Genomic DNA, 12,363 nt, shown 5'->3' with positions numbered 1-12,363 from the left:
CTGTGGTATAGGCTGGCAACTGCAGGTCTGATTCCACCCCAGCCTGGAATATCCATATGCTGCAACTGTGGCTCTAAAGAGATGAAAAAAAATTAGTATAGACCCCTACTTATCCTTAATTTCTGAAGTCTCAAAAAAAAAAATCTCATTTTCAAATTTTAGTAGGGAAGCAGTCTTACTTTAATAGTGGAATCCTTTATGGCTTTGTGAAACTTCCAGTTGCTGACTGTCTTGTCCACTCTGCCCATATGACACCTGCATCCAATACATGCACCTTCTCTTGGCTTTGCTCAGTTATTTTCCAGTGTGTAAAGTCGCCACCGAACTTGGCTGTATTTTACGGTCTGTAGCAGAGTATGTGATGGCTTAGCTCTGCAGGCCAGGTTTCAGCGATGCCTGTGAATCTATTATCAGGTTCCAGAGTGGCAGAGGCATTCCTAGTGGAGTCTAGTTCCAAGTCTTGTCCTTTAGGGAAAACCCGCTGAGGAGACTCAGGCTCTAGAACCAACTCCTGCCAAAAGCAAGGCAGATGCAGGCAGCGTTCTGGTCGATAAAACCAAATGCCGACCTTTTCCTAGTGTCTTCTCAGGGTCTGCTTATGTTAACGCTGATTCCAACTAGACGTGTCCTCCTGTGTGCCCTCTACACTAACGGCAGAATCACCCGCTCAATAACTTCTCCTGATGTTTAAAAGGTACTTTAGGAGGGACTGGCACAGTTTCTTCCTCTTTCTCATTTCCCGAGGTCATCCTCTCTTCCCAGATCAGGTGTCTCCATAGCCCCCCTGAGGTCTGCCAGGCTTGTCTCAGTTCCTGTCTTCTAACCCTTCTCTTAATTTATGGGGAGCTCCTTTTGCCTGCAGGACGAATTAGGAAGGCAGGAAATAAACATTTTATTGAGCTGCCACCACATGCCAGGGACTGCGCTAGGCACTAATTTTAACTCAGTGTGGTTCTCTCCAGCATTAATTTTACACAGGGAGAACTCAAGAGCTCAGGGTGGGGGGTACACATGTGCTCAGGGTTATACTGATAAGTGATCAAGATCTGGACCCAAATCTTTCTAACTCCAGAGTCCTGCTCTTAACCCCTCACCCTGAGAATACAAGGTACCAGGAGAGAAAGACAGCCGTCTCTGTGGAGAAGGAAAAAAGTCATCAAAGGCAAATGCCAGCCTCCCTTTATGGTTGGTGGCGGGGGGAGGGGGTGACCCTTCCTCGTGGGACCAAGGGATGTCACTGCCAGAGCTTGTCCCCAAAGGCAGTTCCCAGAAGTCCCAGAGGGTTCCAACAGAGTCCCTTCAGCCCTGCCCAGTGAGGAAAATCACAGACCAATAGAAACTTGGGGGAGTAGTGCTTTTGGCAAGAGACATATGCACAGCCAGCTGAGTCAAGAATGTCATTCTTCACTTGGAGGTGAAGTGCACACCCAGTTTTGAGAATCAGTTGCATGTTTGTGGAACATGCATCACCTCCATGTATTTCCCACGTGATGACAACATGATTGTTGTCAAATTTTCTGCTGATGTTGGGAGGAGACCTCATGGAGAAAATGATAATAATGGCCTATATTGGCAGAATGATGGGTTACCTGAAATACGGTCCCTCTGGCTTTGGGCCAGCCAACTCAATTCCAAGGTCAACTGAGGACTCGGTCGTACTTTCAAACAGTTCAGTTGAACCTAGAGGGAAGGCAAGGTGGGGGCGGGCTTGGCTGCAATCCAGCAACATTCTGGTCAAGTTGGAACTTAGAGAGACTCTCAAGAATTTACTTGAGTAGTTCTCAAGTTTTACCCAGTTCTTTCTCAGAGAACATGAAGCTCCAGCCACATTCCAGTGGTCCATGGACCACACAGATTCATGACTTGCTTTAAAAGCCTTGTGATGTTTGTTGAGATTGACTGTTTTTGTTAAAAAGCTCAAATTAAGCTGAAGGTTTTGATAATCTGCAGGTAGTCAACCCAAAGATACGGGGTTTTAGAAAGTAACCAACTTGAATGTTGGGAAAAGTTCAGGTGATCTCTTAATAGGGAAAGTGTGAGCCTTAAAGGAGATGTCCAGCCATCACGGTGGACCAGACATGCCATTCTTTTTCTGGGAGCCTTTTTCTTTTCTTTTCTTTTCTTTTCTTTTCTTTTCTTTTCTTTTCTTTTCTTCTCTTTCCTTCCTTCCTTCCTTCCTTCCTTCCTTCCTTCCTCCCTTCCTTCCTCTTTCTTTCTTCCTTCCTTCTTTTTTTCTTTCTCTTTTTTGGGCCACACGCTTTGCATATGGAAGTTCCCAGGCTAGGGGTCAAATCAGAGCTGCAGCTGCAGGCTTACATCACAGCCACAGCCACAGCCACATGTGATCTGAGCTGTGTCAGTGACCTACACCACAGCTCAGGGTAACACCAGATCCTTAACCAACTGAGCGAGGCCAGGGATTCAGTCTGTATCCTCATGGATACTAGTTGGGCTCATTACCACTGAGCCACAAGGGGACCTCCTGAGAGTGTTTTTCTAACCCCTGAGGCTTCTTGCTTATTTCTTTACAAAAGCTGAGCCTTTGGGAAGTCTATTTTTGGAAAGATAAAGGTATATACAAATAAGTGGTCAGACTATTTAAAAAAATTAGCCTTGGAAAGAGGGTCTTCAAATGGCTTAGTGTCAGAAAGTTAAAGGAAAGAACATGCAGTCATTGACTTAGTAGGAAATGATTTGACCGAAAGAACAAACCTTATTAGAGAGAGCTCAAAGACTTATGTTATTTGAGAAAAGAAGACATTATATTTCTGCTACCTTTTGTGCCTGGCAGATTATCAGTCTCCTGTTTATCTCATCCTCCAATTTTGGCCATTCCCCCACCCGCCTACCCAGCCTCCAATCAATGAGATCCTCAGCAGGGTGTATTTCTGTTCAAGATTGGGTTGCCGAGAAAACACGTTTCCCATGGTACAGATAATGATTTGGAAGATCTCAGATCCTGCTCCCAGACCCAATATTTGGAAAACACCAGGCAGAGACTCATAGGGAGTCCCAGGGGAATTGGAGTCCAGGAATCTTTCACAAAGCGTTGCGGGAAAAAAATTATCCCAGGGGAGTGCCTGCTCTGGTGCAATGCATTAAGAATCTGACTGCAGCAGCTCTCGTCAATGTGGAGGCCTGGGTTTGCTCCCCCGCCTGACACAGTGAGTTAAAGGATCCAGCTTTGCTGCTGCTGTATTGTATGTAGGTTGCAGCTTCAGCTCAGATGCGGTCCCTGGCCCAGGAACTTCCATTTGCCACAGGCCTGACCATTAAAGAAAAAAATATCCCAGGGAGTTGGAGGGAGGGAACACAATGACACCTGCTGAATATTCATGGTAGAAATTGCTGATAGAAATTCACTGCTGGGCAGGAACCTGTGGACTTGGGCCAGTGAGTGATTCGGATGTCCAAGACGCAGGGCACCTATGTTCAGCTTCCCTTTTGGGGTGTTGCCCCCTAAAACCAGCTGTGACGGGGGGAGTGCTTTCTTTGTCAGTCTCTCTCAGCTGCACAGGTCAATTTGCGCAAGAAAAGGGAATTGACGACAAAACTGCATAAGAAATGAGAGGATTCTCTTGGGAATGAGCTAGTTTTTTCATCCTCTCATGAGACTCTCTGTCTTTCTCTTTTGCATTTCCCTCTCTCAAAAACAGCTTTTGAGGATTACTCAGCTTATCTGTTTCCTCTAAGTTCAGGCTGGCACTTGGCCTTGACCGGTCCCCGTGTCCTAATGCCCAGCTGTCCTTAGATCATCTCTGGATACATCCTTCCTCCTTCATCTGCCTTTCTTCTCTCAGGGTCTTAATTTCAGCTCTCCAAGAAAACTGATTCTGAATTTTTTTTTTTTTTTTTTTTTTTGTACCATCCTCCAGCCCAGAGTTCTGTGTCCCTACGTCAAGCTCTTGGTTGGGGCAGGTGGTTATCCTGGGGAGACAGAATCAGGTAGTGAAAACCTGGCCATGCCCCCTCTTAGAGGGGCTGAAAGAGGGGGCTCTGATACAGTGCTCCCTTCATGAGAATAATAGCTGGGGAAATAAAGCTTGCTTTTTTTTTTTTTTTTTTTTTGTTTTTTTGTGGCATATGGAAGTTCCTAGGCTAGGAGTCGAATTGGAGCTACAGATGCTGGCCTGCACCACAGCCACAGCAACTCGGGATCCAAGGTTTGTCTTCAACCTCCACTACAGCTCACGGCAATGCCAGATCCCCAACCCACTGAGGGAGGCTAGGGATCGAACCTGCATCCTCATGGATACTAGTTAGATTTTGTTTCCACTGTGCCACAACGGGAACTTCAAAGCTTGTTTTTTTTGAAAGGTACAGAACTTTAGCCCAAGTTTCCTAGGCAGGCAATCTCCCAATGCTAATTTTTGCATATGGTTTAGTAGCATAGCATTTGGGTTGTTGAGGCTTTTTAAAAAAAATTTTTTTAAAATAGACTCCAGTGGAAACACACTCCCTTGGCCAATCCCATGTGATGACAGCCTTTTATTTATTTATGAGAAGAGAGGTTAGAGGGATGCTCTTCTGAGTGATGGGGTATTTTTGTGGTGCTGTCAAAAGCGTAAGAGAGAGCTGTACACACCGCCGTTCATGCCATCCCGCTGATGCCACATTGTCCCCTGCTCAGCTGTGACCATCTGAACCCTGGGCACAACAGCCCTGACATCTCTGCAATGCATTCATGGCTTTGTTTTCCAGCTAGGCAGATGCGTGGGATGAATGCAGAGTCATCTGAGGCTGGCTCCAGGTAAAACTGTGAACAAGGCAGTTGTTTTACCTTTGGCAGCTCACCTAAAGCAGAGAGCTCCAAACTGAGGTACCTGTACCCTTGGGTGACCAAAAGATTCTAAAGGGTTACGCAAGCGGTGTGGAAAGTTAATTAAAATAAGGACTTTCCAGATTCTCAACTGCTATAGATAGTCTTTGTTAGACTTGTTCTATCAGAAAATGAGCTTTTGCTCCAGGTTCTACTTCCCCTTTCGTAAAGTTCTTTCTACTTTTCAAAAGAAAGTCATTCCTCCACCTGTCCCCATCTCCCCATCCATCCCAAAGGTTACCAACCTGCTTGGTCCAGATTGTTTGCGGGGCCAGATGAAGGGTGGTGTACATGCAGGTGCTGAGAACAGAAAGCATCAATCTCCTGGGCGCCACACTCCCTGAAATTTCCCACTTTTTGCTTTTATCGCTGTTGAAGGAAGACTATCCATTGGTAGAGCATTCATAAATGATTATTGATGATATATTCTATATTGCTTTTGATGGACAAATCAAGAGAAGTTCTAAGAATTGAGTGACATTTGTGTCACACATTCCTTCCAGAAACAACTTCCTAATTTTGTGAATAAGGTTTGTTAGGATTTACAGCTTTAAAAATTAAAACGGAAGTAGGATTGTTGCTGAACCTCTCCTTCCAGTAAGATGTGTTATTAATCTAGAGCTAAAAAAACTAGATGAAAAACAAAAATGCTAGTTCTTCCGTAGTCAATGACATTTCCAGTATGATTTCACTTTTAATGTTTAGTAGTTTATCAAGATTCAAATTTATTTATGTTTTTGATGAATTATGTACTACTGATAATCATAACGATAAACCAATCCAGGAGAAAAAAATTCTTAAGACAGAGATTTGTGATCCTAGGAAATAAAAAGTTACTGAATGTATATACATGTTTTTGTTGCAGAGAAATATGGGAGAGTAATCAATATGATTTTCAAGTATAAAATTATATTGCACTAGGATATATGTGGGGCAGTGGAAGGTAAACATAAATTCAAGAAGAAAAATACTGTTAAAAACTGTATGAACATATTTTAGATTGATGATGATGAAAGACATTGCCTGACACTGTGGTTTGGAGGCTTCCTCTACCATGGTGCTGCAGCAGTTTCGTTTTATAGGAAACCATTTACAGTGTTCCAAATTCTACTCTCTGCAATAAAAAGTAGAATAAAGCTTTTAGATGTTAAATGAAAACAAAAGAATAGGGGGTTTACCTAGATTTTTCAAAATTCTTATGGGAGTCTGAGAGCAGAAAAATCTGAAGGCTGCCAACCTGGGGTGTCAGTTGAACAAGGAACACGTGCTTGAGTCCAGAAACCCCAATGTTCCCTATATTAGCTCCATAACTTTGTAAAAGTTACCTAAACTGATCCAGTGTGTTTTGCTCTTTCTTTTTTTTTAAATTAGGGCTGCACCTGCAGCATACGCAAGTTCCCAGGCTAGGGGTTGAATTGGAGCTGCAGCTGCCGGCCTGCGCCACAGCCACAGCAACGCAGGATCTGAGCTGCATCTGTGACCTATGCCGTGGCTCAAGGCAACGCCGGATCCTTAACCCACTGCGCGGGGCCAGGGATTGAACCTGAGTCCTCAAGGATACATGCACCACAATGGGAACTCCCAGTGTGTTTTTCTTACACAATGAAAACAATACTTTTCTTATTAAACCGTGGTGAAAATAACTGACTTGATGTGGGCAACACTCTTAGCAGAGGGTCCCACAAACAATCAGGAAGTGCTGGCTTCTCATTACTTCCTCCAATGCCGTTATGATTTTTCTCTCCATCTGCTTCTTTCTCCCTTCCTCCTCTTGTGTAGTCAAAATTCACCTCATCTTACAACCCCCATGTAATATATTCGATTCATATTCTGAAGGTCCCAGACTGACTCCTCTAAGTCCATTCACCCAATAAGTGAATATATTGAGCACTTGCTATATTCCAAGCACTATTATGGGGGAAAAAATCAGTGAATAAAAAGACAAAAGCCATTTTCTCATAGAGCTTATATGGTAACGAAATGCATGGTGATGGGAATGCATTGGCTGTTCCCAGCACAGCAGTGTCCTTCCATGTCGCAGGGTCCCCTGACCAATGGGAGACCAGTCAGGCTTCTGCAGATTGGTTCAGCCGTCCAGCCAGCCAGCCATTCAGTTAAAATGTACTGAGAAACTCTTAGGTGTTGGGGTCACCATCAGGCATTCTTCCTCTGAAAGGTGACCACAGCAATACTCTCTTTGAATAAAATCCCCTTGATGCACCCTTTCATCGCAATATTTGTGGAGACTAATTGCATCATTATCTGTACATAAAAAAATCTATGTACTCAAGGAGCTCCCCTCAGGGCTCAGCGGTTAGCGAATCCGACTAGGAACCATGAGGCTGCGGGTTCAATCCCTGGCCTCGCTCAGTGGGTTAAGGATCCGGCATTGCCCTGAGCTGTGGTATAGGTTGCAGCTATGGCTCCAATTAGACCCCTAGCCTGGGAACCTCCATATGCCGTGGGTGGGGCCCTGGAAAAGAAAAAAAAAAGACCAAAAAAAAAAAAAATCTAGGTACTCAAGGTGATTTTGTTTCTCCTTGGTTTTAAAGCTATCATGGAATGTTGTTCTACCACTTACTTGGAAAACTAATCTCTCATAAATACAGCATCGAGTTAGTTTATCCAGATTTCATCCAGAAATTTAAAAAGAGCTTGTAGCATTCTACATTCTCAGTTTCTTTCTCTCTACCCAATTCTTACAGGTCTTCAGAGAAGCCAAAGTATTAAAGATAAGACATTTCAATTTTTTGAAGCCAAGAGATCTTTTATCAAAGTATACAGTTCTTTGAGTCAAAATATTTTTTTCTTTTTAAAAATTGAGATTAAGGTCACAAAACACACCATTTGAACTCTTTTAAGGTTTATAGATTCAGTGGTTTTAGTGTCCTTATAATATGGTGCAACCACCACCACTGTCTAATCCCAGACCATTTCCATCGTCTCAAAAAGAAGCCCTGGGCTTCCCAACTCCTCTCCTCCCAACCCTGATAATTACTAATCAGGTTTCTGTCTATGTGGACATGCCTGTTCTATTCTGGACATTTCACATGCATGGATCATATCGTATGTGACTTCTTTCACTTGGCATAACGTTTCCAAGGGTCATCCATGTTGTATCTTGGATTGGTACTTTATTCCTTTTTATGGCTGAATAGTATTCCATTCTATGGAAATAGCGTGTTTTGCTTATCTATTCATCAGTTGAAGTGGGTCGTTCCCACTTTTTGGCTATTACAAATAAACCGCAGTGAATATTCACATATAAGCTTCTGTGTGGACATATGTTGTCAGCTCTGTGGGGTATGTACCTGGAATGAATTTGCTGGTTCATATCGTAACTCTATGTTTCACTTTTTGAGGTCCTGCCAAAATGTTTTCCACAGCAGTTGTACCATTTTACATAAAAACATGTTTATATGTATTTGCTGTAAGTAGGAAAAATGTGTATTTCTTTTTTCCTTTATAGGGCCACATCTGTGGCATATGGAATTTCCCAGGCTAGGGGCCAAATTGGAGCTGCAGCTGCCACCCACAGCTGCCTACAGCCACAGCAATGCCAGATCCAAGCCACGTCTGCAACCTATACCACAGCTCATGAAACCCCGATCCTTAACCCACTGAGTGGGGCTAGGGATCAAACCCCAATCTTCATGGATACTAGTCAGATTTGTTACTGCTGAGCCATAATGGGAACTCCAAAGTATATATATATTTAATACTAGGGGATTTCTTTTTTAGTTTTAAAAAAAATTGAAAATAAAAAGCGCTTGAGTCAATTTTAGCTTGGATTCTTGAGGGAAAAGACTAAATGGAAGAATATTCCACTTAGCGAAATGAAGCAAGTGATTTTCGTACAAACATTAGAAATGCAAATCTTTTCATTTCTCAAAAATACATTGATAACAGAAAGATGTATTTTTACATCTAAGAATAAAAAATGATATGTATTCAGTTTAGCCATCACTGAGGAAAGATTATGTCAAAAACACTACTGAAGTTCCCCCTTAGAAAATATTTCCATTGCTAAGTCTGAAGAATGACAGTAATGATTTTCAACCTTGTGATGCATGCTGCATTTTAAGAGATATATTTATATTTAATATATACAGACTTTAAACCCAGGACATAGAACCCTCACTTGTAAACAAGAGTCTTCTGGAAGAGAAGAGAAGAGTGGCAGAATTGTTTTTAAGTACCAAGACTTAACTATGAAGTAATTGTGCACATGGCCTTGGTAAGCTGCTCTTTCAGGTGGATCAAGCCCTTGGCCGCAGATTCCTGGTGAGTGTCCTCAGTACGACCACTGGCTTTCATTTAATAATGTCTCTTAAATGTTGGTTCTATGGGTGTAAATGATCTGAATGCTTCCGTGTCAAAAATCTAAATTATTCCAGGAATCTATGGATTATTGTCTGCTGCCATTCTGCATTTCATTTTTATTATTAAACAGCAATCCTTCGGAACTCCCTCGTGGCTCAGTGGGTTAAGGATCCAGCATTGTCACTGTTGTGGCTAAGGTCCCTGGTTCGATCCTTGGCCCGGAAGCTTCCACATGCCGCAGGGGCAGACACACAAACACACACATACACACACACAACAGCAGTCCTCTCTATCTTCCTCAGTTGCACCCACATGACCACCCAATGGGAGGTTACACTACACAAGGCCACCAATTCTTGCTCTTCTACTCACTAGGTTTGAGTAGCAAAAACTTTCCCATAAATTCATAGCAGCAGGGTCCCTATAACTAGTGGAGTTAGGACAATGCACTTCAGGAATGTGGTAGGCAGAATAACGACCCCCAGAGATGCCCGCATCCTAATCACTGGAGCCTAGGAATGTCTCCTTACGTGGCAAGGATAAATTATGGTCGTAGGTGAAATTAAGTTGCTCATCAGCTGACCTTACAGTGGGGACATTATCGTGGATTATCTGGGTGAGCCCAGTATAATCATCAAGGTCTTTTAGAAGTGAAAGAGGGAGAGTTGAGAAGGACATGTGACAAGGCCAGCAGAGATCAGAGGGGTGCAGCTGGACAGATACTCAGCGGATCACTGCTGGCTTTGAAGGTGGACATGACCACGAGCCAAGGAATGCAGGCAGCCCCTAGAATCTGGAAAAAGCAAGGAAACTCAGTCTCCCTTGGAGCTCCACCCAGCACAGCCTGCCAACACTTTGATTCTTTTGCCAGTGAGACCCATGTCAGGCTTCTGACCTTCGAACCGTAAGAGAGAACATCTGAGTCGTTTTAAGCCACCAAGTTTGGGACAGTGCATTACAGCAGCAGTAGGAAATGAATAGGAGATTGCTCGAGGTGACTAAAAAAATATCGAGTTAAGACAGGGAAGTGTTAAATAGTGAAAAATATGAAAAGTTTTGAAGCTGATGAATGCATATCAATGGTCAATGAAGGAGAGAGGCTGTTGAGAGGAAACCATTTATTTCAGAAATGCAGCCAGGTCATCTATTTAGAGCCAGTGTGAAGGAAACTACAAAGTAATCTTAATTTCAAAGCCTTCTTTAAAGAAAAATAGGGGTTGCCTTATTTTTAAATATATGCAGCAGCAGGAGGAACAAGCAGAGGGAAGAGAGTTAAAAGCAGTAACCAGAGTCCAGATCTGTCCTGAACCGGCTCGGAGCCCCTCTGCCTGCAACCTTATCAGACGCTTCATTCGACATTTCTGAGTCCGTTTGCTCTTGTGTAAAATGTGGAAATACCTACCCTGACCACAATTTTTTTTTTCTTTTTACAGCCTTACCTGTGACATATGGAGGTTTCCAAGCTAGGGGTGTAATCAGAGCTGCATCTGCAGCCACAGCCACAGCCGCAGCAATGCTGGATCCAAGCTGCATCTGCTTCCTCGCCGCAGCTTGTGGCAACACCGGATCCTTAACCTACTGAGCGAGTCCAGGAGTGGAACCCATATCTTCATGGGCACCCTGTCTTGTTCTTAGCCCACTGAGCCACAATGGGCACTCCCCTGCCTACTATTTTAATGAGACTAGATGGACAGAGGCCAAAATTGCTGTAAGATGTATCCCGTTCGTATTTACAAAAGTCCAAAGAGATAAGGACTTGATTAACCGACAGTAGTTGTCAGTAGTTTGATTTATTCCCTGTATTTAAGGTCCCTCTTTAAAATTTTCTTAATTTACGCTGTTACTGCACTGAGATGCCAACCTGGCCTTGACTCAACTTTCCATGAATTCCAAGAGAAGGGTGGGGAGAAGGGGTGCCAGCTTCTCATATCCTTACAGGGCAGAAGGAGGGCGGCTACAGAGCTCCCCTGCTCCCTGTTATAAGGGGAATAATCCCATTGGCCGGGACTCCAGCCCCATGAGCCAATTACTCCCTTATGTCCCACGGAGGTTAGGGTTTCAACATTTGAACTTGGCCGGGGCGCGGGTGGGAGGGACACCCACATTCAGTTCTTGTTGCTTGCATCTCTCGTTACATTCGTTTCCAATAAGGATGTTACCCCGACTGGATTTCTCCCTCTCCTGTAAGACCCTGACCTACCTCACTCGTCCCTGACTTGTTCCTCTTATTTCCCGAACCATCTCCCCAGTCCAGGTGGGTTTCTTTCCTGCTTCCAGCTGGCTCTCTCTGAGGGCATCCAGACACGCTAGTCTCCGCACTGCCCTGGGCAAAGCTGCCTCCTTCCCTCTCTCTTTTAGTTTTCATTCCAAGAGCTGTCTCCCTTCACTCATCCATTGGGGTCTCACCTTCCGACTGTCCCCACTGGACCCGGCACAAGGAGGACCACACGAAAGGGGTGAGAGTCCTTCTTGACTGATGAAAAAGAGAAAATGTAGTGATGACACCCAGAGAGAGGGTAACATTTATCTCGTCACTGATGACAGTCAGCTGGGGACAGCAACTTAGAGTTTTTTTTAAAAAAAGCTTTCTGGCATGAATTCTTTTGTTCTATTTTCTTTTTAATTTGTTTTGCAGGAAAACAAACAGTTATTCTACATTTTTGCTTTTTCATAGGTTGCTCATACTTATTCTTTCTTCCGTACAACATGCATGTGGGGTAAGTACCGTTAATGAGGTCTGACTGCATGTTGATAACTCACTGTACTGAATGCGTTATTTTTATTACATCTTTTTAAATCATTTTTTTAAAAGTGGAAGTGTAGTTCATTTACAGTGCTGAGCTAGTTTCAGGTGAACTGCAAAGCGATTCAGTTATATGTATATATGTATATATTCTTTTCCAGATTCTTTTCCATTGTAGGTTATTATAGGTTATTATGTTGAGGTGGGTTCCCTCTGTGCCCACTTTCTGAAAAGTTTTTATCATAAATGGATATTAATTTTTTTCAAAAGCTTCTTCTGAATTTATCAAGATGATCATATGGTTTTTATTCTTCAGTTTGTTAATGTAATATATCACACTGATTGATTTGTGGATATTGAAAAAATCTTTGCATCCCTGGGTTAAATTCCACTTGATCATGGGGTATCATCCTTTTGATTTATTGCTGGAGTCAGTGTGCTAGTATTTTGTTGAGGATTTTTGTGTGTAATGCTCATC

The 12,363-nt window shown here is 43.2% G+C and overlaps 1 protein-coding gene across 1 annotated transcript in view; it reads left to right on the top strand.

The window, feature by feature from the left end:
- The window catches only part of COL4A4 (collagen type IV alpha 4 chain), a 140,075-nt gene that overhangs the window by 7,792 nt on the left and 119,920 nt on the right, over positions 1 to 12,363 (top strand). Inside the window, 2 exon segments of the mRNA XM_021075271.1 lie at positions 8,932 to 9,103; positions 11,817 to 11,859. Coding sequence (XP_020930930.1) covers positions 9,048 to 9,103; positions 11,817 to 11,859 — 99 coding nt within the window. The 5' untranslated portion in view covers positions 8,932 to 9,047.

Source organism: Sus scrofa, chromosome 15 (assembly GCF_000003025.6).
Source record: "Sus scrofa isolate TJ Tabasco breed Duroc chromosome 15, Sscrofa11.1, whole genome shotgun sequence".
Classification (NCBI taxonomy): domain Eukaryota; kingdom Metazoa; phylum Chordata; class Mammalia; order Artiodactyla; family Suidae; genus Sus; species Sus scrofa.
This window is presented reverse-complemented; position numbering and strand designations above follow the sequence as displayed.